This window comes from Thunnus maccoyii, chromosome 16 (assembly GCF_910596095.1).
Source record: "Thunnus maccoyii chromosome 16, fThuMac1.1, whole genome shotgun sequence".
NCBI classification, from domain to species: domain Eukaryota; kingdom Metazoa; phylum Chordata; class Actinopteri; order Scombriformes; family Scombridae; genus Thunnus; species Thunnus maccoyii.
The window spans coordinates 3,048,757-3,076,707 of NC_056548.1; the positions used below are offsets into that span (position 1 = coordinate 3,048,757).

At 41.3% G+C, this 27,951-nt stretch overlaps 1 protein-coding gene across 1 annotated transcript; it reads left to right on the plus strand.

Moving 5' to 3' along the window:
* sgpp1b (sphingosine-1-phosphate phosphatase 1b) lies at nt 1–27,951 on the plus strand. Its single transcript, XM_042389176.1, has 3 exons — nt 1–1,311; nt 14,464–14,553; nt 26,447–27,951. The coding sequence occupies exons 1-3, from the start codon at nt 451–453 to the stop codon at nt 26,996–26,998; spliced, it is 1,503 nt and encodes a 500-aa protein (XP_042245110.1). The 5' UTR covers nt 1–450; the 3' UTR covers nt 26,999–27,951.

Below are 27,951 nucleotides of genomic sequence, written 5' to 3' on the forward strand. Positions count from 1 at the left end.
TGTAACCACTAAAGAAAATAAACTGAAACGGGAAGGAAATTTAAATACAATGTCCTCGTGTGAACCTGACCAAAATTGGGGATTAGACGTATAATTGTGAAATTTCCTACAGCCCCGGAAGGCACCGGGGAAGGCGCGTTCCCCTGACCGCTCCGCCGATCTGTCAGTTACAGCCGGACCCTGAACGCACCCGGACCCGGCCGAACAACAGCCCTCCCCAGCTCGTCTCACTGTAAACAGTAATTCCACTTTTTTTTGGATAAATACAACTTACCGTCATAATTTGTTATAGTTTAAAAACGGTTCGGGGTTCACTCTGCCAGGATGCACGGGCTTGCTAGCTAACGTTAGCCGGAGAGCTAGCGTTCATTATCCACTGTTTTGGAGGAAAAGTAGCGGAGTCCGCGCTCCTTCTTTCGGCTGCGTGGTTGGTGTTTAAACCGGTTAAACATGGAGCAAACTAACCGTTTCACAGAGCTCTACTACTATCTCCAAGACCCCCACCTTGTCGCCCGCTTTCAGCGCATTTGTGGGGTGAGCGGGACATTTTCGAGAACCGTTTGTGCCACCAGCGGTAGCAGCAAGGAAGAGGACCGGACTCACTCGCACAACAACGGGGCTTGCCATCACCACCGCGCCGGGGGAAATGAGAGTGAAGACACGGCCATTAGAGGAGCTGGGGAAGGGGAGAAAGTACAAACAACAGTAATGGGGGTTAGAAAGAGGACAACCGATGCTGATGTGACGAAAAAGCACCGGGAGGAAAGTGAAAACCTTCCCCAGAATGGAGCGGTTGTAACCGCAGCGTCAGCCGGGGGAGAAACCGTCGGTGTGGGTAGTAACGGTCGGAGCCTCGCCGCGGGTCAGGACGGTCGCAGCGGGGCCGGTGCGAACCTTTCAGGGGCAACCGAAGATGGGGAAAGGGAGAAGAGCAGCACAGTGAAACCCCTCCGGAAAAACTCTCTAACGGGTGAAACCGGGCAGGAGTTCCTTATCGACAACCGGCTCTTGTACTACATGTTCACTTTCGGAACCGAGCTGGGCAACGAGTTGTTTTACATCACCTTCTTCCCCTTCCTCATGTGGAACGTGGACGCCTTCGTGGGCAGGCGGCTGGTCATGGTCTGGGTCTGGGTCATGTACCTGGGGCAGTGCACCAAGGATGTGATCGGGTGGTCCCGGCCCGCTTCCCCGCCGGTAGTCAAAGTGGAGGTGTTTTACAACTCGGAGTACAGCATGCCGTCCACACACGCCATGTCGGGCACTGCCATCCCCTTCTCCCTGTTCTTCATGACCTACGGCCGGTGGGAGGTAAAGTAAAGCCATCCTAACACACCAACAAGCTGTCAAAGTGTTTAAAAAAAACCCTGAATTGCAAGACAAAAGAAGTAAGCAGGACTTACTTCCTCCTGATCACTTAGTCGATTAGTCGATTAATCGTTTTCGCTATTAAACAACTCATTAAGCTTTATTTATACAGCACCTTTAGATTTAGAGACCAATGCACACCAAACTAATTAAAGTTAATTGAATAAGAACAATAAAAGATGGGTAGTTAAGATAATACAAGCAATAACATAATCAAGACATAAAATTATGAAATACTACTCAAAATTAATAGATTACAAGAAAACAGTAACATGTTAATAAATTAAATAGATTAAAATAAATAAACAATAATGATAAATAAATGAGGCATATAATAATTAAACCATAAAATTTTAAAACGCTACATAAAAGCCAGACTAAACATTTAAAAGTGAAAAATTCCAGTTATAATTTCCCACAGTTAAGTTTTTAAATGTCTTATTTTGTCCGACCAACAGTCCAAAACCAAAGATAATCAATTTATTATAATGAATGTCAAAATCATCACATCTGAGCTGCTGAAACCAGCAAATCGTTTGGAATATTTGCTTAAAAATGCCTAAAAATGATTTTTTTTGTTGATCGACTAACTAGTTAATTGATGCTCTAACATTTGAGCTGCAACAATTAGTCGATTAGCTGATTGACAGAAAATTAATAAGCATCTATTTTGGTAATTGAATAATCATTTTAGTCATTTTTAAAGCAAAAACACCATAAATTTGAAGCAGTCTTCTTCTCTCATTACCTACAGCCGGTGGGACAAACAGTAAATCCATCTTAACGTACCAACAAGCCGTCAAAGTGTTTATAAAACTGAATTGCAGGAGAGAAGAAGAAGTAAGCAGGAGCTTCTACCGCCTGATTTCCACGAAGCAAACTGAGAAGCTTCTCCTCGTGGTGTGCCATAACATTTGCTTGTATTTGCCTGTTTCCTAGCTCCATGGCAGCAGTGAAATTGTCAAGGTTAACTGCAGAATAGTAAACAGTAAGCAGTTGTGTGAAATCTCACTCGAGAGATTTCCTGTTTCCTGACAAATGCTAGCGAGCGGGTGAAATCAAAACAAACAACTCTTGTCTTCACTCCACATGATTTTCATGCAGCGTTACAGCATCCTGGAGGGCGACGCGTACACCTGCTGCCGGCTGTGACTGCACACCGTCGAAAACACAAATATGTGATACTGGAGCCTTGAAGCTGATATAAATATCTGATTCTCAACAAGGCTGCGACGAACAATTACTTTCAATTAATCTGCCAGTTATTTATTCTGTTGTTTTCTCTGTTAAATGTCAGTTAATAGTGAAAAATGTCCGTTTATTTAGTCCAACCAATCAGAAGCAAAGATAATTAATTAATTATGAAGGATTAACTCATCATATTGGAGCTGCTGAAACCAGCAAACTTTTTGGCATATTTTACTTTAAATAATGACTAAAATGATTATTTTATTTCCGATTAACTTTTCGTGGACCAATTAATTGACTACTCGTTGAGCTCTAATTCTTAACATAAACATTTGAGCTGCAACGATTAGTCGATCACTTGATTGATAGAAAATTAATCACACAACTATTTTAACAAATAACTTTTAGTAAGTTTCAAAGCAAAAACAGCATAAATTAGCTGGTTTCAGCTTCTCAAATTTGAGGATTTGATGCTTTTTTTTCTTTGCTTTGATGCAAAAATCAACAGATTAATTGATTCGATCTTATAAATTTTATTTATGAGGGAATTGAGACCAACATCTATAAGTTGTGAGACTTTTTGCAGTTGAGAAATAAACACTGACAGAACATGAGAGCCAAAACAATAAGACAGTCAATCAATTAGTGGGTCATCAGAAGAATAATGTGCAGCTGTTTTGATAATCAATCAGCAGAAATTGCAACCTATAAATCATTTATATACTGCAGATTCCTGTTACATATAAACCTGTACAGGCTTTAATATCAGACTCGCTGTTCATTTTTCCCACACTGTTACCTCCACTCAGCTGGCATTCGCTGCCTTGCTCGAGGACACTGTGACATTGAGACTACGGCTGTTTTTTAGGTCTTAACCTGCGATCCTTTTAGTTTACAGAACAGACTGTCTAACCGCCGCCACTACAACAACAAACATGTCCCAGCTCTCCATACAGGATCACTGAGACTTTGCCCTCTGAAGTCAGTCGTCTGAAGCGGCGTCATTAACAATTAATGAGCGGTTGGCTCAGTGGATACAATGACAGCAGCCGGAGCAGCTGCACAGCTGTACCAGCTCATTTTTGACCTCTTTACTGCTCGTACTACAGCGAAATCAAGCTGGATTCAACACAACTGGTTCCCCTGTGAAGCTGTAATGCTCACAATACGCTAGAAAATAAAATGATTAGATGGGAAAAAATTCAGAATACAATTCAGCAACAATTTTGATTGTCAATTTATTGTGAAAAAGAGATTTAAAAAAAGCCAATTTTCATCTGGTAGCTTCTCAAATATAAATATTGGCAGGTTTTCTTCTTCTATGATAGTAAACTGAACTTTGTGAGGCTGCAACTAAAGATTATTCTCATTATCGATTGATCTGACGATTTATTTTCTTGATTAAAGGACCAATCTGTAGGATCGCTCCTCCCTTTTCAAGCATTGTAGGAGAACCTACGGTGGCCGTGAAACTCGCAAAAACCGTGAAAGGTTCCCTCTAGATCCAGTGTTTAGCTTGTCTGTTCTGGGCTACCATACAAACATGGCGGGCTCCGTGGAAGCGGACCTGCTCCCTATGTAGCTATAAAAGACTCGTTCTAAGGTAACAAAAACACAACCGTTCTTGTTTTCAAGTGATTTTACACTAATTAAACATATTTATGAATATTATATTCAGTTTCTGCCAATAGATCCCCCGAAATCCTACACACTGGTCCTTTAATTGATTGGTCGTTTGGTCTATAAAATGTCATAAAATGGTGAAAAATGTTGATCACCCGTTTCCCAAAGTCCAAGGTGACGTCCTCAGATATATTGTTTTGTCCCGACCAACAGTATCCAGGTTATTATCATAGAGGACTAAAGAAACCAGAAAATATTCACATTGAAGAAGCTCAAATCAGAAAATTTTCCTATTTTTTTCTTATGAAATGACTCAAAGATGGCCATTAATTTTCTGTCAGTTGACTGATCGTTGTATCTCTAGATCTTTGGGTTTTGGACTTTTGGTCGGACAAAACAACAGTTTGGGTTTTGGGCATTTTATAGACAGATAAACAGTTATTTATAAAGAAAAGCATCATATTTGATAATGGAAATAATCATGTCAGGTTCAGATCTACAAGTGTTTTCAATGCGTGTAGTCACAGTAGCTCTCGATGGCGTAACGTACTCGGGCTCGTGGTACTGAACTAGCTCCTTTAATCCCTCGTCCTCTAACGCACTGATTGGCCGCATATCAGTCTCAATCATTCGGCCTCAGACTGGCGCGCATCACGCTTTCTCACCCCGGCTAACAGCGACGTTATCTCTGGCTGCGACTGCGAGCCAATCCTTGCTTGTTCTTAATGTGGTACAGCATAGTGTTACTACTAAACTGAAGACTAGCATCACAGCGATTCCACTCTGAGCTTCGTTTAGCGCGCTTCATGTTTTACCTCAGACTGCTAGCTAGCAGCAAAGCCGTTAGCGGACTGTGTATGTCTGCAAATTAATCTATAGACCGACATGCGTCACCGGTCAAATATATTCTGGCTGGTTAATGGATTAAGGGTTTACTGTTGACATCCCTAATAGTAGTTTAGTACTTTCATCATTGAAGCGTCTCTTCATGGCGGATCATATTATAGCTTCTGTTTCCAGCTTTGTTATAGTTCATGAAACCGACTGAAGTGTCCCGTATCATTAGAATAACATACATGCAGGAATTTTGTTTTGACAAGCCCTTCTCTGTTGCTCTTTTCTTCGTCTCCTCCCATTCACTCAGGAGGAACAACACTCCATTGTGTCCGGTCTGTAAAAGCCAAGAGAAAGTCTGTGCAGTTCACCTCCATTGTCTGTTTCTCACCGCCAGAGAGACGTGATTCACAAGCTTCAGGAAGTTCACATCGCAAAATGATTAACAAGCCGAACAGTAGACGATGTACACAAGCACATCAGTCAGTAGAGACAGTAATATGTAAGATATATTAAATAATATCCCCCAAAAACACAAACGAAGAACTTCGGTTGTCATCGCAGGAGCCTGTAAACCATCATCATCATCACTTTTACACACATCAGGCCTCAGATTCCCACAGGGTCACATAAAGAAAAAACATTCTGGTCGTATTTAAGTGATTAAAATCTTGCGGAGCGGCCTTTCCTGCTTGGCCCCTGAAAGCACCGTTAGCCGGAGCGGCTGCACTTGCTGGAGTTCAGCACCAGAGCGAAGAAACAGGCATGCATCGCGCCGCTCTGCTCTCCTTTTCCATTTCATCCCTGATCCAATGGCAGTTTGGTAATTTTGAGAGAAGACTTATACTCCCTGCCGTGCTGTTATCCTCTGTTGCACATTTAAGAAACTGGAACTAGATTTTTTTCCTTAAAGAATGATCCAAAATAATTAGTTGGATATTTTTTGCTCAGATTATCATTGCAGCTCTATATTCTAACTGTGTTTTGTACATCCACACTGGTGAAAAATCCAGCATGCTTAAAAATATGCAGAGTGGTTCAAGTGTTTGTCTCTGATTGCAGCGCAGCAGCATTTATCTGTAGTTACAAGTGCTGCACTGATTACCACTTGTTGTTAAGCAGAGACCATAAACGCCGCTGTAGCTGTGATCCTGCAATCCCATAATTTCCAGCCCTCCAAAAAAAAAAAAAAAAGGTTCCTTGGTGTGTGTAACACCACGTGGGTGGGAGAAAAAAAGGACATGAAATGGAAAATGCGTGGGATCCCGGTATCGCGCCGCTTGAATCACAGTAGGCGAGAGCAGAGGTGGGATTGATTTACAACATGTTGCAGCCCCCCGCCCCGCCCCCCCCCACCCACCTCACCCCGTCATCTGTCTGCCAGAGCAGGAGATAAGAGAGCCGACCCCTTGACCTACGAGTGTGCTACTCCAAGATAAGACTAATTCAGTGTTTCTCTCTCCTTTCTCCTTTCTGTGCAAAAAAATGTCTTTCTCTACTTCAGCCTGATGACACATGGAGAGTGTAAACATTTCACACACACACAAACCTCTGCCGGGTTTTTTGAGTCTCTTTATGGCCGGATTAACACTTTATACATTTTCTTTTTTTTCAAGGTCTTAAAATAGTGACTGCTAGTGTGGGACTCCCAGATAAAACATTGACCTTTGTCTCTCTTTCTGAACATTATGTTTTCATATTTATTTTACTTTCAGATGTCATCCTTCAACTTTGCCCCGACGTCTTAGTTTTTATAATTTAAATTGTCTTAAACCTTTTACTACACTTTCACTTAATGAGTGAAGAGTGTTTAACAGGAGAAAGTAGGAGGATTATAGTGCAAGAACTGAAGGGCAACACACGTTAGCAGAATCTTGTCGATGGTGGGAGCCTTATCTCGGTTATTTCTTCTATCTTTACGCTGCATCTGCTGTGTGTCTTACACGCATCAGATGACTTGATGTGGCCGGCATGTTGCACTTTTTTTGAAGGCTCAAGTTCTGAATTACATCACGTCACAAAACCGAACTTGTTAATCCTGCGTTAACTCCCGTTTAGCTCTTGTTTCTGCTCTGTACCGACTCCTGAGGGAAATATCTGGCTCTTTAAGCTGCTAAATGCTCCGCTATGTTCACCAGCTAGTCTACAGCTAACTGTGTCCGTTTGCTGCTGAGCAGGTAGTGTACAGTGGATTTTTAGAGCTTTTTCTCTGAGAGTGAACCAAAACAGTAAAGTTGCAGCTGCACAAACGAACAATGAGCTGAAACTCACTATAAAGCTCCGTAAATCTGCAGTTAGTTACTGATAATTCTCTGTAGGTTCATCAATACGAGCCACATTACTGCACACACTTATTCACAGTCATTTCATGTATTATTATAATATTGATTTACAGCCTCTTTAACTTTCTAAATGGACACACATGAGAGCACTGATACAGTTTATTGATTCGATATATTAGACAGATTCTTCCAAATCACACAGAACAAGCCTCTTTTTTTTTTTTAATCTCCCTGCACACCAGCTTTGGTCGTCACGTTGCATCATTACAGTCTTATCTGAGTCTTTTCGGTGTAATTTTCTCCATCTCTTTGTCTGACTGGTGATTCATTCAGAGCTTTATCTCGGTTCGTGTGCTTTGGCAGAAAGCCTTTTGAAACGCTGTCTGAAGCAGCAGATCTTTGTTTCAAGGGAGCGTAAAGCATTTAACCTAATTTTTTTTTTAGATGTTAATTATTAATGCTTTTTTTTTTTCCTCCTGGATCCCTCGCCGCTCGCCGTAGCCTCGCTGTGAGGTTTTCCTGTCAAACGGGGCCGACTTGTCTGAGCAAAGCAGGAATGTCGGGATGGGATGAAGTCAGACGACGGACCTCCTCCCATCCCACCGCCCTCCTCCTGCTCAGACGGTAACCGGTGCCAGATGTCTCGCTATGGAAGATACTCGTAAGAGTGAAGTAAGGGAGGGAGGGGGGACAGAAAAGAGCAGTTGAAGAAGGGGAGGGAGGAGGGAGGAAGTAGAGACAAGATTAGACTAGATAGATGAGAAGAGATAAGACACAGTTAGAGATGAGATGGAAAGAGATGCAGAAATGAGATGAGAGAGAGAAGAGAAGTGCTCAGAGGCGAGGAGGAGGGGGGGAGGAAGATAAGAGGAGAGGTGGAAAAAGGAGGAGTTTCCGAGGGAAGAAAGATGTAAAACAGACACAAGAATATAGGAGCTGCAGAAACATAAAGTTTCTATGTTGTCCAGTTGAGCCTGGACAAGAAAGCTTGATGGTAAACTGGTTTTGTGTGAGACTTCCTCCCCTGAGCAGGAGCTGTAAGGTGGGAACACCTCCAGCTCTTTCCTGAGCCATGAATGAGTTTAACAGCGTAGCGTTTCCCTAACTTCAACCCCCGTCCTCAGCGTTGCATTGTGTGTTTTCATTCAAATCGTTGATGAGTATCAGGCAGAAATCTCCTCTGTTGCATTCAAAAGAAGGAAGTTTGATGAGTTTTATGAGTTTTTATTAAGAGGTAAAGAACAAAGAGGCCCGAGTGAGACTTTTTGCTGCGTTTACTAGCGATGGGATTTGCTGTATTTGGCACCACATGGCTGTTTTTTAAATGTTTTCTCGTTCTCCGGAGACTTTTGCTAATGTTTTTTATTATTTATGACCATTTTTATGTGTCACCGCCATCCTCACCTTAGTGAATGAGGTCAAAGTTCAACATGAGGTAACAAATCGATGTTGTATCATACTTGCTCTTTTTTTTTAATCGGTAGTTTCTCTCTCCCATGTTACCTAAACGCTGCACAGGATAAACTGTCTCTCTCTGTAACAGTGTTTTAATTATAGTGTGAGTGAAGGTGGTGCTTGGCGTGTTTAGCATGAAACTAACGTGTTACAGAGTCGTAAGTGTTGGACTTTACACTGATATTTACAATCAGACTTATGTCCAACTGTTGTAACAGGCTGCTGCTCAGCACACAGACACTAAAACTCCAGAAAGATATGTCTGTATTGTTCCTTTCTTCTTGTGTATATGATTATAGCTATTTTGATCATCTTAATTGCCATTTTTCAAGCAAAAATCTAATGTTATAGTACTTCACATTGAGTATATTTGGGTTTTAAACTGTTGTTCAGACAAAACGGGCTCTGGGAAACTTTTTTGCTTTGTTTTATGGACCAAACGTGAGAAAAGAATCGGCAGATTATTTAATGTAATAAGATTTATTGTTAGCTGCAGCCTTAATGAGATTTGTGCAGTTTTCAAATGTCACCATTACAGGATTTCTCAGTATTGAAACTGATTTCTTTTGTTGGCGTTTGCAGCTGAAAATGTGTGAAGCTGCAGTTTTCCAAATGAAACATGCCGTCACAGCGATTGTGAAGTAATTAGATCTTTGCTGTGGTATTATAAACTTCCAACAGAAGAAAAATATTCACAGTTTGGTTTGTTCTTCGCCTCAAACTGGACAAGTTTACATCTTGGCAGCGTTGCAAGTCAAACACAGCGCACCCTGGGATCTGTGTGGTTTGTGTGTGTGTGTGTGTGTATGTACGGTATGTACAGCATATAACATGAAGGGAGCGCAGAGCTAACCGGGTACAGAGGTTAACAGTCAATAAGCAGTGTGCAGAGAACCACAAGCCACACAAAAAAAAACACCACGTCCATAAAACTTTGCATAAGGCGACCGCTGCAGCACCACTGCGGTCAGAGACGCGAGGCCAACGCCAGCTCGCAAACACGGCCGTGTGGGACTGAGTGACACATGCTCTGTGTTTGGACAACATCTCTACAGAACGGTTTCCTCAGTCCCTCCTCCTCCTCCTTCCTCTCCCCCCCTCTCACTCTCAGCTAGTCTTTCCCCAAACACAGCGCTGACCTCTGCATGTTGAGCTGCAGCGCCTGACCTGGCTGCACAGCTAATCCACACACATAAAGACGCCTGTTTCCCCAACCGGCACCTCCCTCTGCACTGACCTCATTGTTGAAAACGCTCCCAGAGTTTATAATTGACACCTTTTAAGTGATACTTAGTGGTTAGAGAGACACCTGTAAGAGAGTCTCCTGCAACCAGACGCGCACATATTTGATGCAACAGCTTGTGATCAACTGTTGCAGCTTCTACCTGCTGACTAAACGCTCAATTATTTTGAGTGTCTGCAACTCTCATATACCAACCGCTGCTTTAAATCAGCTTATTGTGTCGGTTTAAACAGCAATCAGGAGGAACGACTGCAGACACAGCCATGCTAGCAGCTCTGTCAGGCTAAATGCTGATGTCAGCATGCTAACACGCACTTAATGACAACGTTAACATGCTGTTGATTAGCAGGTGTAATGTTTACAATGTTAGTACAGCTTAGGGACGATGGGAATGTCGTTAGTCTTGCAGGTATTTGGTGCTGATGATGGTGGCGGATGAAAAGGGATCATCAGAGTTATTACTTAGCGGGACGAATTCTGTGTGAACCGAATTTCACAGCAATCCATCCAACAGCTGTTGAGACATTTATGTCAAAACCACAGATGTAATCCTCATGGTGGCACCAATGTTATTAAGGTGCTATTATTTATGATCCTGTGAACCATAAATGTCCGTCTAAACATTCATAGCAATCCTCCGACCGCTGTTATGATATTTCAGCACGGATCAAAGCGGTGGACAAACCAGCGGTACCGTTCCTAGAACCACACCGCTGTTCGAGAGCAGTTAACAGACGACACGGCTTTAAAATATATAGACGCAGCTACAACAAGCACCAATAAAAGGATATAAATGCTGGTAGACTTTAGCGGTGGTTAGTTAGTCTACTTCAACAACACCTAGCGTGGCAGATAAGCAGTTGTTTGTAACAAAGGTTATCTCTCCGCGTTCCAGGACTATATTCACCCTGAGAGGCTGCAACTCAGCAGCTGCTGTCGGCACGACGCACAAAAACAGCTCTTATGATGCGTTTGTGTTCATTTACTGAAACCTTATGTGTACTGTGAGAGTTATTACTTCATGATGGAGTGAGCCTAAGCTGCACTTAAATTGGGGAATTCAATTTTGATTTTTATAGACGTTGCAGTGTTTGTTTGTTTTTACTCTAATAAAACAATGAGAACAAATCCTCTTGTTCTCATTTTATTTTGGAGGTGCTGTGTCATTCTGTGCTGGTGATCATTGTGCGATTATTATACAGCAAATGATGCACTTTGGACAATAATTCAGTGTTTCTGCTCATGCTGTGACAAAATTCTCACACTAAGATATTAAAGTTGACAGTTATCATGTCAGAATGAACGATAAGTTACATTTTTACCTGTCAGATCTGTCAGATATTTTCGTAATAAAATCGTTGCTGATCAGTTTTCTGTAGCTCAACTAATATATGTAATAATATTTCAGTGTTGAGATAAGTAGTAACACTGTTAAATCTGTTTATGGTAAACGAGACAACACGTATCTTAACCGTCGTCACAGAAATAATTAACTGAAAATCGCAGCGACGTGAAGTCCGCTCCATGAAAGAGTTTCTTATTTCTGTTTAATTAGAATCCATCCGGCGCCGTCAAACCGCTCCGATGCATCATTGCACTGATGTTTGTAATGTAATTCTGGTCTGTGAGAGGAAATCTGAGCTGAGCTGGACACACAGGAGCCACGATGAAGAGAACAAAGGGCTTTTAGCAAGTGTGCAAACCTCAGCAGCTCACTCTTCTCCCGCCTCCTCCGCTGTCACTCATCTTCTTTCTTTCTACTCATCTCTCTGGCTGCTTCCACACCACAGACCTGCTGCTCATATCTGGATAGTTCATATTAACATAAGTACGTAACGTCCTAAAATCTGTGTCTTTGTGGGGAAGGTGTTTAACTCGAACCAGCCACATTCTGTCTGAGGCAGTGTTCAGTTCCAACCTGTAAGAGTCATGTTTTAACGCTGTTGTTCATCATCTGGGATGTGAAAACGTCAGATTTCCACACAGTCAGGGAAATAAAAAAAGTGTTCATGCTGGTATTAGTTCAGTAATAAAATCCTAACGCACCACGGAGCGTCTCTCCTGCCCCGCTGCAGACAGCGCCGTCAGCAGAAGAGGAGGTTGTTACAAGCTTCTGGGTCAAAAGTAGTTTAGTCGACTTTGCTAATATTTAACACCAGAGCTGAGAACATCAGCAAGAAACAAGAGTCGCTCTGTTCTGGGTCATTTTGAGACAAGATTGTAAAAGTTTATATCCTGTCACGCTGCCGCCCTGCGTTACTCTGCCTTTTATTGTATTTTCTGCGTCATTGCATACGGTGATTTGACTCAACACAGCGGCTTTTTGACTGATGCATCAACGTTTGGGTGGCGGCACTTCTTTATTTACTGCAGATAAAAATGTAATTTTTATGCATCTCTTAATTGAGAAAGTTACATTCTTCTACTCTTTGATCCTATATGCTCTACCTCGTGCAAACTCGTGCACATGTTTGCACATTTAATGTGAAACCAGCGTCAAGATGCTGCAGGTGTTGTTCATTTTCTCAGCGTAGTCGAACCAGAGTCTCTGAGTTGAGTCAGGCCTTTAAGTGGTCTGTGTGTTGCCTCTGTTTGTTTGTTTTTTTTGCTTTTTGTTTTTCCTCCCTTTGATTTTCTTGCCTTTGTTGCATCTCTTTGTTTATCATGTTGACATCGAGCCGCTGACAGCTTAATGATAGAAGATCTACTGTTCTTTGTTGACTAAGGTGAACATTCAGTTACACGTCTTTCAGGCTCATATTCATGTGACCCGGATCAAAACTGCAGAACTGTAACTCATTGCAGCTTTTTTTGCATTTTACACCGATTAGAAAACTAATAATCTGAGTCACATGAAGGGAAAAGAATCTGACTTTGGAAACATTAAGCTGCAGCGTGAACCCGGCCTGTTCCTCCTGCGTCTCTTCGCTACAGTCCAAGTACATCTGATAAGGAACAGCAGAATTGCTGAAATATTTATGAGGTGCTATGTGTCCGGTACACATTAGCAGATTATCATATCCATGACATAACAGCAACATTTTATCAAGGCTGCTTACCGACTGCACACTGAACAAAGCGTAGTTAAAGGTTAACTTGAACGCACACATTCATTTTAATCATTTAGATCTCCAGGTCAGAACACTAAACATGCAGGAATTTGATATGTTTGCTTTGATGCAGAGACTCATTAACAAATACTGTTATGTACATGAAACATGGTCGCTCAGTGCAGATTGAAAGCCAGTGGGAGACACACAAAGCACAGTAGACTTCATGCATTTAAATGAATGCAGCCTTGATTGTTTTAAAACAATTTGTACTGTACCTTTAAAGGTCGTCTGTGCTTTCTTGTTCAAAGTTTCTGTTCACATTCAGTGTTACTAATCAAAACATGCTGAATGCGTTTCCATCGTAATAAAACATTTACATTTGATTTTTCTTCAAAGTTTGAAACCTTCAGTACATCCATGATTACTAGCTGTCTTCTTCTTTACGGCCTTTTCTGGCATATTTCTGCATTTCTCTGCGTGTTACAGCCACCAACTGGTGGAATAGCATGAAACCACTGGCAGGAATATGTAAGAAGTCCTCGTGAACATGCACGAGAACAAACAAAATGGGGCCCCTTTCATAAAAACATTGCTCTGTACAGCGACTAGTGGTCAAAAACCCCACAGGATACCTTTCATTTGGATTCTTTTGGGAAATAAGTTTCTGTCAACACAGTTGAGTTTCAAACCTGAATTTGGGGAATTAGAGGATGTTACTGAGAGCAACGTCAAAATCAGGTTTCTTTAAGAGTTGCTGAAGCTAAAAGCTGCTTCAGTCAATTAGATGATTCACAGAAAATTAGAGCTGTGACGATTAGTTGATTCATGGATTAATCAATCAACAGAAAGTTAATGGGTATGAGTATTTTAATAATTGAAGTACTTGTTTTTGAAAGCAAAAATACCAAATATTCACTGATTCCAGTTTCTGAAATGTGAGAATTTGATGCTTTTCTTCACCATATGTTAAACGTAAACTGAATCTTTGGGTTTTGCACTGTTGGTCAAACATTTAAACATTTAAACATTTAAACAAGTCAACTTGGGCTGTGGGAAATTATAAAGGCCATTTTTTTTATATTCACTAAAATTCACTAAAATTTTGCAGACAGAACAATTAATTGAGAAAATAATTGTCAGATAAACTGATAACATTTGCTGGTTACAGCTTCTTAAATATAAAAATTGAAAACATCCCATTGGGCTCTTAACTACTGTGTATTTAGTTTTAGTTGTATAACTAACATTAAAATCAGTAAATGATAAACCTGAATGGAGAGATTAATCCATATTGCAAGGTTTTAGTATTCATTAATGAATCAGAGTTGCAGTGAAGATACGTACATTTGTTATAATGCTGTTAAACACTGCATGTGTGTGATCTTGTGTTTAAAAATGTCTCCGTTCACCTCAACAGTACCCGGTCACACTGGGCTTCAGCCTGGCTCTCTGCTGGTGCCTGCTGGTCTGTGTTAGCCGAATCTACATGGGAATGCACTCGGTCCTGGTAAGTCAACACACACACACACACACACACACACACACACACACACAGAGTATGCCAGCCCTGTCACCTGCAGCGCCAGTGTGGTGTCATCATCTCTGTTCGAACATGATAGCTGACCTGAAGGAAACAGTATCCGAACAGCAGTTATTTCAGCTGCAGAAAGGGGACGGCATCAGTTTCTGGTGTCAGCGACACAGATCACCTGTGTAACCTCAGAAATACATCACACAGTAACGACTTATCATATTTATTAAAGAGGACCTATTATGCTCATTTCCAGGTCTATATTTTTTTAGTCTGGGACTCCACTGGAGCAGCTTTGCATGATTTACAGTTAAAAACTCCTGATTATACTGGCTCTTTATGCAGCCCCTCAGTTCAGCTCCTGTCTCTTTAAGACCCCGTCCCCGATGAGGCCGCTCTGTTCTGATTGGCCACCTTTCAGAAAGCCTGCTGAGGCGTAGCTGTATCAGTCGTGTTAAGTTACCGCTGATGCAAACCCAACATTTCTTGCTTTACTGCTTCACATTAAAAGCTTTTAAATGACTACATAATGGGGGATTTTTATTGTGAAGGATCTACAGTATATGAAACGTGTTCATCACCAAATTAGCAGACTTCATTAGCAGCACTAATGAATTTAATCAAGTAATATGGCTTAGTGTGCGTGTGTGTGAGAAAGCTGAAACGATTAATCCACTAATTGAGTAGTCAGCCTACAAAAAAATAACCGTCAACTGTTGATAATTGAATAATGGTTTCAGTCATTCTTTGAGCACAAATAGTGAATAATACACCAACAATTCTCTTTGCTGCTTCTCCTAAATAAGGATTTAGGTAAGGAGGATAAGGAAGCCCTGAGCGAACCCCTTACAGGAGCTGATTGCAACAGTTATTTTTCCTGCAGTTCAGTTGCAGTCTGCGTTGAAGGCAAAACAGATGAGGTTTATCCAACTAGAAGTGTCCTTACATTGTCAAGTTGACCTTAAATATCCTAAACTCAAGTGTTATTTGTGTGGTACAGTCAGCAGACAGGGTGTGAAACAGGAAACTTTTCCACTTGTTAACTTAAGCAGGAGGTGGAATCTGAACTTAAGCCTCCAAACAATAGTTTTCCTGCTTCAGAGGGCAGAGATGAAGAGAAAACCAACCAACGTACTGCTTCTAAAGTTTACCAGTATCTGTCAGGTGTCTGGTACTAATCTACAGCCATCAGGTGTTATTGTTATCATCGATGAACCTCTTCATACCGCTTTGTTTGTGTACAGTGTGCCAAGGCTACATCAGCAGCTCCCTGACATGATTTTGTTATCTGAGAAAATGTTTCACTCCAGGCATTTTAATCTGAAGTTCACTCAGCTGGAACATCAATAATGTCTTGTTAAATGCACAAAGATGATGAAGGAACCAATTTGTTTTTTTTAATTAAACTTTAAAGGAGCTTGTCTTGTGAGATGTTATACTGTTTCCCAAGGGTCACAGTGTCTCAGCAGTCATGTTTTTAGCATTCAGTTAGATTTCATTTCTCCAGCTCTGTTTGAAAAGAGCCTCCTACTGAACTACACGGCTAGTCTGAAACATGCTCGGGCCTGTATCCGTCTACACCGTGCAGATGTAGGTAGCATCTAAGCATCCATAGTGTAGCTGTATTTATTCGTGCCTGCAAAAACCTGCTCCTGTTCTCTGCTGCTCTCACGTTAGCAGATTGTTTTGCTGACAGCAGGGCTTTGGCTAGATGAGATCACTGCTGTACAATACAGGTACAGTCATGAAAAACATAATCTAACACCACTGGGCGGGTGTGGTTTTCACTCCATAGTTGTATTGGTTAGAGATGCACTGATACCGATATTGAATATTGGTCCGATACTGACTCAGATAGCTGGATCAGGTATTGGTGACAATGGGCCGATCTGGTATCGGATACCATTATTTTAATCAATAATAATTCAGTAAATTAAAAAAAGTATTTATTTGTTAAATTTTGTTTTACAAAGTCAGGAAAGCAATGTTTAAATCAACCCTGGTTTTTGTCTTACACATAAAAGAATGATCCCAGTCTCTTCCACACAGTGAGACATACAGCTTATTAATTAAATACTGGTATCAGATCAATACTCAGTTGATATCCAAAGCCCAGGTATTGATATCGGGACTGAAAAAGTCGGATCAGTGCGTCCCTAGTACTGATGTGCTTTCTGGTACTGCTGTATGTTTTGTAGACTGCAAATGCCATGTAAAGATTTCCGGCAGCAGTGAACACTTTGATTTGATTTGATAAACTTTATTTTGAAACGTGTAAAAGCAAATAAAAACAAAAAAACTACAATAATCAACACTTTCAGTTTGTAACAGAGACTTTCTGCAAAAAAAAGATGTCGTCTCCAAGCCTAAACTCCAGTGATAAACCTCCTCCAGAGCCACAGAACACTTAATTCAACTGTTTTACAACTATCATTACTGGTACATTGACTTTCACTCACACACACGTTCATCTCGCAAAGGTAATTATTTAGTCATTAAATCAAAAGATGATTGGTCCGAGTGCTGCACGACCCTCACAGTTGAGTTCCGCCTTTTTCATTTCGTCAACATCACATGCTGGAATTTCCAACAAAGGCGGCAGCCAGTAATACATAGACAACCCGCCTTTGAGTTAGATAGGCAGGGAAAACCCTGTTTACTGACTTTACATAGCTGGTGCCCTTCCTGATACTGCTGAATGTTTTGAAGGTTGCAAATACCACATAATGATTTCTGGCAGCAGTAAATACTTTCAGTTTGTAACAAAGGCTTTCTGCCAAAAAAAAAAAAATGAAAAAAAAGAAATGTTGTCTCCAAGCCTAGACTAAGATAACTCCAGTGACTTTATTCAGCTGATACATTGACTTACACTTGTTAAATTGGTGAAGCGCACCTCAACTTCTGCTCTGGAGGATATCATACTCGACCCATCAGTAAAATATATAATACACTTGAGTGCATTGTTGTCAGTTTACTAGTAGAAACAACCATTTAGCCACGTGTTTCCTTCCTACAATGTACTTTTGATTCCTGGTACACTTTGTGCTCCTCGAGTCCACTCCATTGTCACTCCAGAGTGCCCTACAGTATCAGCTCTAAGACTGTGTAGCGACCCACCCATTGAGTTGCAATCGACTCAGAATGGTTTGCCAGAAGGTCACCAATTTTTTTTTTAAAAAGTGAGAAAGGGCTAAACATTTTGTAGATGTAGATTTTGATGAAACAAAATACTTCAGTGCAAAAAAACATAAAAATCCTTAATCAAACAGTACTAATTGTAAGGCCAGACTGAACTTGTGTGTCTGCGCTGGAGACCAGAGAGAAAGTTTCTGACTGAATCTCTGTAGTCTGAAATTTAGTTTCTCTCCTGTGTTCCTGTTTGTACTTTCAGTACGTTCATATTTTACTGCTTCCTGATTTCTTTCAGTCATATCAGAGCTGTGTTAAGTTACTGCTGATGTAAACCCAATATTTCCTGCTATTGCTGCTTCATATTAAATGCTTCCAACTGACAAACTAATGGTTTTATTGTGCAGAAGTTATAGGAAATTAAATGTGTTTATCACCAAATTAGCAGAGTTTCGTTAGCAGTGCTATTCTTCAATAAAACAGGTCTACACAACAAGATATGGAGCTATTTAGAGCTATTTGGTCAGCGGATCAGTTGTAAGTACTGCAGGGAGGAACAGTACACACAGAAACAGCCACAGCAAGCAAACCAGGACACCTCCAACATGTCATCAAGATAAACAACTTCTTTAATCTTGCTTGGCAAGAAGCAGGCATGGCTCAACTGCTCGGCACGACTTACCCAAAAACCAAACCCTAATAGGAGTAATCCCGAGAAGTTTGAATAACATTGTGATATTTTTGGCCACGGTAATTGTGTCATGAAAATGTGATACTTGCATATTGGTGGTGATCAATAATGTAAATGTAAAGTAATCAGATGAAACTTTTGGAACAAAAGCTACAAATTCTACTAATACTAATTGCTCCAGACTCTCTGCAGTTGCTCCTCAGACCTCTAGAGGGACGTGGACCCTGGTTCAATATCCTGGAACGAGACAAATTAGATATTTTTGCCCATCGGTTATTTTAAGAGAAAATATCTTCTGGCAAATATTTCAGACAGCGATCACAGATGTTTGTGTGGGTTCTTCTGTGCATGCGTTGGTCACATTAAGCTCATATAGGGTTATTTAACTCACTGGTAAATGATGTCAGCCTCAGTGCACTGTTGGGGCTGGGTTGTCTGTCGCCGGGGCAACCGTCTCATGGCTGTATCAGAGGGATCGGTGGACGGTGGTGTGAGTAAGTGGGTGTCGGACCAGCAGGCGTTGCAGCGCGCTGGCTGTCCTCCCAGACAAACTTTAGAAGTTAATTCCACATCATAGACTTTCTTGAAGGGCTTTCTGCGGCTGCCCACAGGTTGTGTCGTGTTTAAGACTTCCACCTCAGGAACCACATTAACATCTGCCGGCCCACATCACTCTGCATCTCACCAGAGCTCTCTAAAAAAAAATATATATCCCTGTTCTCTCCTCAAAAAAAAAAAAACAAGACATTTTATACTAACTCTGACCTAGAAAGAGTTTTTAAGATGATTAATTCAGGAGTTAATCACATTTACAATTCACAGCGTGCAAATTATAGGACGCAGGCCTGAGTCATCCGTTTGGAGCTGAGCAGCTTGAGGCACGTCTGATTTGTGCTGACATTTAACCAGACGCTGTTTTCTCAGGATAAGAACAGCAAGAGCTTCCTGGTATTTTTAATATGTAATAGTGATAAGAAGTATATTCTCAGGAGAATAAAAACACTTGAAACTGTAGCCAAGATAGCCTCCATGTTTCTGTGTTACCTCAAGAGCAACAAATCAGTTATTTTATTAAACTGTAACTGATAAAAGACGGGGCTCTATTTCCAGTATATTATGTGCCAAACCATTCGCTGGGATCCTTAGTCCACTGAAATACAATATAAACATTGCTGGCAGGTAAGATAAATGTTTTAAAAAGCTAACTGCATTAACTAACAAATCAATTAATGTGAAAGATCTTATAGTCTCCTGCCTGTATAGAAACAACAAACTGAGGGGGAGGCGGGGTGCTCTGCTGTGTTGTTATATTAACGTCAAGTCTTTGGCAGTAGAGAGCAGACTCTCTGCTGCACCGTTAGCTCCGGGGAAAGCCACCGCAGGGTTTCTGAGGCGAAACATACGGAGCGCCGAGTTATTTTCTTCACCTCCAGAGTCGGTATTCGTTGTTTGTGCTGCAGTGTGTGTTGGTCAGCTGATCTCTGCTGATCGCTGCTCCGCTAACATCAGTGTCTGAGTGACGGCGTAGAAAGTTCACAAAATACCTCACGTTCGTCTCACAAGGTAATTATTTAGTCATTAAATAAAAAGATGATTTATACCTGTGATACCCTCACAGTTTTTCATTTCATCAGCATCACATGCTGGAATTTCCAACAAAGGCGGCAGCCAGTAATACATTGACGACCCGCCTCTGAGTTAGATAGGCAGGAAAAACCCTGTTTACTGACTTTACATAGCTGGTGCCCTTCCTGATACTGCTGAATGTTTTGAAGGTTGCAAATACCACATAATGATTTCTGGCAGCAGTAAATATTTTCAGTTTGTAATAAAGGCTTTCTGCCAAAAAAAAAAAGAAATGTTGTCTCCAAGCCTAGACTAACATAACTCCAGTGACTTTATTCAACTGATACATTGACTTTCACTTGTTAAATTGATGAAGTGCACCTCAACTTCTGCTCTGGAGGATATCATACTCGACACATCAGTAAAATATATAACATGCATGAGTGCATTGTTTGTCTTGTTTACTAACAGAAGAAACCATTTATCCACATGTTTCCTTTCCACAATGTACTTTTTCTTCCTGTTACACGTTGTGCTCCTCGAATCCTTTTCCTCTTCCTCTTCCCGTTTCGCCCGCATGTCATCCACAGCTGAAAAACTCCTGCTCTTCCTCACGTTCGTTTTTCTTGGCACTCACGGTGGATGTAAATAATGTCTGTAACCATAGAAACCTTTTTAATTGCAGACCAATAACATGACAACCATTGCCTGTGTTTTCAATTTACTCGCAACTGGTAACCAGTGCTTGTCAGTTTATCTGTCTTGGTCATCTTTTAAACTCCAGCATTCCCTCAAATTTCCCCCTGAGCTCAAAGTTACACATAATATTTTTCCACACTACACATGTGTATCTGCTTCTTCCAATGCTTCAGTTAAACTATTCCATACTTATACAAGGGGAATATTTCAGACCATACATGCTATTTATTGTGGTGGCATCATTACATCAACTGGGAAAAATCCTGATGTCCTGCACGTTGTTCGACACAAACCCCTGTAACTCAGACGTATTTGGTATCTTTGGAAAATTTAGGATCTTGGCAAGAATTTAAATGGAAGTCCGGAGGGATGGAGGAGTGTTTCACGTGTCGGGCTTTAAGAGCATAAATCACCACAAACACGCTGCAGCTTCGTGTTTTATTTCACCACCACATGAACTAAAACGATGACCTCAGAAACACAACTTTTACGTCGCGACCTCAGCGCCGAGGTTATAAAGATGGACCGGTCTGTGTGTGTGTGTGTGTGTGTGTGTGTTTGTCTGCATGCACGGAGCTCGTTTCCACCTGATAACAGAGTCTGATGTGTGTTCTGAGGTTCCGGCCATATGGGACCGTGTTGTGTTTTCAGGGAGTGGAGCTGAACACATGGTGAGCCATTAGCGGTCTGCTCTACCGGGCCCGCCGGGCACTTAATGTGTTCTGGAAATCATCACGCCCAATGAAACTACTTCCTCCTCTTTTGTTCTGCAGGAAAGAGCTCGGAGACAAAAAGCTGTTGTGCTTCTTACGAAGTTGTCGACATCTGCAAACCTTTTATCAGACGGCTAACTGAACACTTTCACTCAGATGTCGGTGTTTTTGCTTCTTACGTCGTTAAATAATTTGTCCAAATGAGAAGTATGTTCTAAACGCTGGTTCTCCTGTGACGGTTTGTTGAACAGCGCTTCAACACAGCTAGCTATTTTCATTATCGATTAATCTGCCGATTATTTTCTTAATTAATGGATTAATCATTTTGTTTATAAAATATCAGAAAATAGTGAAAATTTTGTTGGACTCTCTGTTGGACAGAGTTTATTTGTCTGACCAACAGTCCAAAACCCAAAGATACTGAGTTTACCATCATGTATGACAGAAAATCATTAAATCCTCACATCTGACAGCTGGACAGATCTTCAAAGTAGTTCTGCTGATTCATTTTCTGTCAAACGATTAATCGACTAATCGATTAACTAAAACTCTAAACGTGACGCTACGTTACCTCCATACAGTTCTACACAGAGGGTGTTGTATGTTAAAAAGACATAAATAGATAATAAAGCTGAAACAGTTTTTCTCAAATGTTTTTCTATGATAAAAAACTGAAAGTCTTTGTGTTTTGGACAAAATAAGCAATTTGAGGACATCAACTTTGGCTCTGGGAACTTCAGATTTTTTTTATTGACCAGCCCTTTAACTGAGAAAACAATCTGCACATACTATAAATCAAAAATTTAAATAATTGTTAGCTGCAGCCCTGATAATCCAATCAGGTCTAATTTTATTTATATACCTCAATACCCTCTCTTCAGATAAGGAAAAACTCCCCCCAAAAAACCCTTTAACCAAGATGGACAAATGCAATAGATGTAGACCAGAAAGCAAAATGACAATATGGAAAATCAGCATGATAAAATTATAGCTAGATTGATAATATATATATATATATAGGAAGAATAGGATCGGGAGGGTTTCAAGCAGCTTCAAAGTGCAGCCAAACAACCGACCGACCTCCTCTCACCATTACAACTGAATCAATTAGAATTGATTTGACTTGACGGTTATTTTCTTGATTAATTGTCTTCAGTTTGCTTGTTTTGTGTGACTAACAGTCCAAAACCATCAGATATTCAGTTTACTGTCAAATATGACGAACAGCAAATCATCACATTTGAGAATCTGGAATCAAAAGAACAATTTGGAACATTTTCTCTTGAAAAAATGACTGAAATGATTCATCAGTTATCAAAATAGCTACAGATTAATTTTTGCAGCTCCAGACATCTGAGAGCTACCGTCCAGCTACAGTAGTTTGTTGTTTGGCCCTCGAGGGTTCACCGCCTCAGTTAACGACGCTCAGCAGCACTGAGGGAGAAAACAACTTCATTCACTCGCTCTCCAAATGTCCACGACTGCTGCACAAATGGACCTCGTACACTGGCCTGATGGACGCGATAGCTGGATCCATTAAGTCATTAAGGATTCCAGACGAACAGCAGGCAGGAGTCACATCGGGTCACATACAGGGTCATTAGTGGTTCTGCTTCCACTTACAGTCGGCCACCCAGCCTGACGTCCGCTCAGCTGGCAGGTTTTCTTTCTTCGAGAGTCATTTTGGAGGCTGTAGTTTGTGGTGCTGTTGAAGCTTCCTGAAGTGGACAAATTCTTCACTTCATTGTAGTCGTAAGACGCTAAATGTCTCGTCTGGTGTCTTCAGGTCGCTGTGCCGCCTCCTCGTCTTCTTCTCTGGACATTTTTAGATCGGGCTGCTGGTTGTTTCAGAGCTCCCTCCACTCGTGTCAGTCGAGGAGAAAATTACAGACAGCTTAAAGGTTTCATCCTCCGCGTGTGTCATTAAGACGGCAGCAGCAGTAAGGTGATCAATCAATGATCTTGTGAGAGCTGCTGCTGAGTCGCCTTCACGCTTTTTAACCACGTGTTGGCGTAGACAACCGGCTGCTTGTTCACATACTTGCCTACATATTTGTGTGTTACTGGAGGAATCCACTAGAGGGCGCACCAGCAAAGTAAGGATATGAATAGAACTACGCCCAAAAAAACACAAAGAAGAAGAAGCCTGATGTAAAGAATAAACACTTTGTAACTACTTTGTTAATTTGAGCGTATTTGTCATCGTGCAGCAGTAATGACACATCAGACAGATGTGAGTAATTGCCGACTTGGTCTGTCTTCAAAACTTTCCGCCATCGTTGTCGCTGCTTTTGTTCCAACTGACCTCTGACCCCGTCACATCTCCACACCACCCCTAAACTGCCCCTACTGTTCATCTGTGTATTGTCCAAATCTTGCGTACGTGCAGTATTAATTTCTGAGGACGTGCACAACCAACGCTCCAACCAACACTCATTCACACCACAACATGTATTTAAGCAGCCAAATAGATATTTAAACTGTAACAGGACCTCGGGTTTCCTGCTGATAAGGACGTCTAAGTGGACTAACCTGTCAGGCAGAGCTGACTGGTCCCAGCGTTGGACTGGTGGACTGAGTCGGGTGTAATCTTACAGGAACAGTCATTGATTTCCAGGGAAAGTAAACGGTGATTAGACACCTGCTGTCAGACAAAGTAAACACTTCACACTCCCAAACTCAGCACGAAGAGGAACTATTGAAGGTTGATTTACAGGCTTTTATGGTCCCCACCCCACTGTGTTCACACACACACATAATAACAACTTCCCCTACAGAGAGGCTGTGAAGTGCACAACTATATTCAGTAGAAAGTAGAAAGTAGTCCCAGTTTCAAACAGTTTCCTAAAGGATATGTGTGGTGATTCTCAATATTTTTCTTATTGTAAATAAATCTCATGCTTGGATCCAAACCAACAATCTTCTAACAAGTATTGTGTGTGTATTAAAGCCTGATATATATCTTATTCCTCTGTGTTGTCCAAAAACTATTAAAACACATCACTGAGTCACACCGCTGCAATGGAGAGTTCGGTCATGTTAGTTTGTTAAGAAACGGCTCCAAAAACTAGTAACAGCATCATGTTTTCAGTCTCCGGAGAGAAGTTCTGTGTAAGACAGACGCTACTGAGCATGTGCAGGAACACAGTCGCTGTTATTAGTCTTTGGAGCCGTTTCTAAAATAACCATGACAGTAATCTTCATAATGAAAAAACATTAACAACAACGGAGGAAGAAGAAGATATATCAGGCTTTGATACGCACAATACTTGTTAGTAAATCAGTTCACAATATGAAAAATATAGAAAATCTTATCCTTGTGCATTTTGATTTTTATCAGTTTTAAATCATAAATACTTGAGCTGCTAATTTTTTTAAAGCAGAAATGCCAAATATTTTCTGGTTGCAGCTTCTCAAATTTGAGGATTTGAAGCTTTGACTTTTGTATAAAAAAAGACGTGAAGACGCTGCGATTTTTCACTATTTTCTGACATTTTACAGACAAAACGATTAATTTAATCAAGAAAATAATCAGCAGGTTAATGGCTAATGAAAATTGTTAGTTGTGGCCTCAGATGAGTTCTTTCTAGCGGAGATTTGGTTTGATAATTGCAAAGTAATGTTAATGTGAGTAATAAAAGCACAGAAACATGTGCTTCTTACTAAAAACGTGTTGCTAAAAATAACAAAGATGCTGACAAGATGCAAAAAGTGCAGAACATCTCTGACTCATCAGTTCAGAAGTAAGAACTCAGCGGGTTAACTGAGGAATGAGTCTGAAAGGTTAAATCCTCACATACAGTTGAAATGAGAGCAGGAAACCGACTGTCAGTTTGTTACTGGGGTCAATAAATAAACGGCCGTGATGACCTTTGTTCACCGCCATGTTGAACTCGCTGATTTCCTGTTTCCCGGCAACGTTTTTCAGCTTCCTTTTATCCATCAGCAGGAAATCACAAACAAACATTTAAAAAATTCTGTCTCATTGATAAATTTAAATAAAGTTTAATCGTCTTTGAACTCGACTGAATGAAATTAAATGACAGAATCAGCTGATGCGTTGTGTCTGTCAGCGTCCACGTTTACGCAGGATATCAATCAATCAATCAGTCAATCAATCAATCGGTCTTATTTATTGTCCTGTCAGGGTAAATTCAGCGTGCAGCCAGGTGACATCAGTTACATATCAGCCGAAACCACTAATCTAATAGTCGATCAGCAGAAAAGTAATCATTCACTAGTTCCTGCTTTTTGTTTACATCATTGTCAACTCAACATTTTCAGGTTTGAACTGTTGCTCAAACAAAACCAGAAACATTTCTTTTACTTAAAGAAATTTACTTTTTTTTCTACATGTTTTGTCACATGATGAATTGATAATGAAAGTAAATGTTAGTTGCAGTCAGTCGATACAACACAGACACAGTTAATGCTCAGTTAGTATCTCGCTCACACAAGATGATCCAAGTTCTCTTTTGCACACAAGATCTCAGATAATAATAATAATAATAATAATAATAATAATAATAATAATAATAATAATCTTTATTTATAAAGCACATATCCACAAAATCCACATTACAACGTGCTTCACAAAGGCAGTAAAATAAAACAGACAAATCATAAAGTCATGAGGTTTTAAAAGGAAAAAAGAAAAGAAAAAGCAAACTCAAGTATATTTTAAGAAGAGAATTAAAAGAAATCCATATCGTGGGACAGAAGTTATTATTTTGTACAAACAAGACAACAAAAATATCATCTTTCAGGACCATCATAAAGCAAAAACACATGAAGAAGAGCAAACCCACAAAGCCTGATGATGGTATTATGAGCCGTGGTTTTAGTGTCAGAGTTTGGTGTTTTCTGTGGTAATAACAGTCTGTCAGGAAGAATGATTGTGAGAAATAAAAACACCTGAACCGTCACTGTCAGGACGCCAACGGATGTTTGTCTTCCGTTGAGAAAGTGTGACACTAAACACTAAATATAGATGCTCGTCTGTGTGTGTTTCAGTCCGGATGATCATGTCAGTTGAATCCTGTAACCTTGTGTGTGTCTGTTTGTCCTCCAGGACGTCATGGTCGGCGTCCTGTACAGCGTCCTGATCCTGCTCTTCTTCCTGCCGGCCTTGGACCTGATCGACAGCTTCAACCTGACGTGCCGCTACGCCCCGCTCATCATCATCTCCCTCCACCTGGGCCTGGGCCTCTTCTCCTTCACCCTGGACACCTGGAGCACCTCGCGGGGCGACACCGCTCAGATCCTGGGGACGGGCGCCGGCGTCGCCCTGGCTTCCCACGTCAACCACTACCTGGGCGTGATGCCCGACCCCTCGCCGGACCAGCTTCCGCTCTCCATGCCCGCCCTCAGCGCCGGCCTGATGGGCGCGGCCATGCTGCGATTCGCCCTGGGCGTGCTGGTGCTTGTGGCCACGCGGGCGCTGATGAAGGCCGTCACCATCCCGCTGGTGTGCCGGCTGGTCGGGTTGCCCGGCGGGGACGTGAGGAAGGCCAGGCAGCACATGGAGGTGGAGCTGCCCTACCGCTACATCGTGTACGGGACGGTGGGCTTCAACGTCCTCTTCCTGGTCCCTCTGCTCTTCAGCTACATGCAGCTTTCCTGATTGGCTGCCCGCTCAGTCGCCAGCTAGAAAACCAGTGAAGTGACCCTCCCGAGTTTTCACCTAACGCTGTTATCAGATCAGTTTTCCTTTTCAGTCCAGAACCTCTTTTCCTGGCCAGAGGTCGCTGGGTCGGGACTGACAAAAAGGTGAATTAAAGCCTAAACGCAGATCTGGATGTTTTTCAGTTTCGTCACCTGTCGGCTCGCTTCGGCGTTCAGGAAGAGAGAAACCAGGAGCAGCCGAGCGTCTCCCGACGACCTCGACTGATCACTTCCACCCGCGGCAGAGGTGATATCTCTCTGTTCTGTTCTTTAGATTTATTTAAAAATCAAACGAACCTGCTCCTCCTGATCTCCCAGAAGACACTGCGACAGCTGAACATCCACTCCTCCTCCTCCTCCTCCTCCTCCTCCTCTACCAGCTTAATTGCAAAAAAAAAAAAAAAATTTTAAAAAGTGGCCTCTGAAAGATTAGAAATGCCACTGATCGCTACTGATAGATTACCTGTGTCTTAGTATTTTCAATATTATTAGTGTTATTATTATTATTATTATGATTATTATTATTAAGAGTTCAGGCAAAGAACCACACAAGTACAGATTTCTGCAGCATCTAAAGGCAACATTTCAGCGTCTGCACTCAGAGGAGGTTTTGTACTTGAAAAAAAAAACTCTTTAAAACTGATGCGTCAGTTGTTTAAACTTTGTGTGGTTCTTTATCTGGAAGCTTTTTAATATTTTATCTTCCTCTCAAAGCAATAAGATCCTTATAATTTACCTTATTCCTGTCCTAGTGGACTTCAGCCTTTGACCCCCCCTCCCCTCCCTGTGCAGCGGACACCCCTGTGTTTAAAGTTACCTGCGTAACTGAAATAGACAGAAATCAGATCCTTTTCTCGAGGTGTTTGATCGCACATGTACAGTATTTTCCTCAAGGGCTCCTCCCCCCCCCGC

What these genes read in the sequence shown, in the direction of transcription:
- sgpp1b (XM_042389176.1), top strand. Translation starts at nt 451, where the DNA reads ATGGAGCAAACTAACCGTTTCACAGAGCTCTACTACTATCTCCAAGAC. An exon ending in TGACCTACGGCCGGTGGGAG is followed by an intron (nt 1,312 to 14,463) that starts GTAAAGTAAAGC and finishes TCACCTCAACAG; the next exon opens with TACCCGGTCACACTGGGCTT. An exon ending in TGGGAATGCACTCGGTCCTG is followed by an intron (nt 14,554 to 26,446) that starts GTAAGTCAACAC and finishes TTTGTCCTCCAG; the next exon opens with GACGTCATGGTCGGCGTCCT.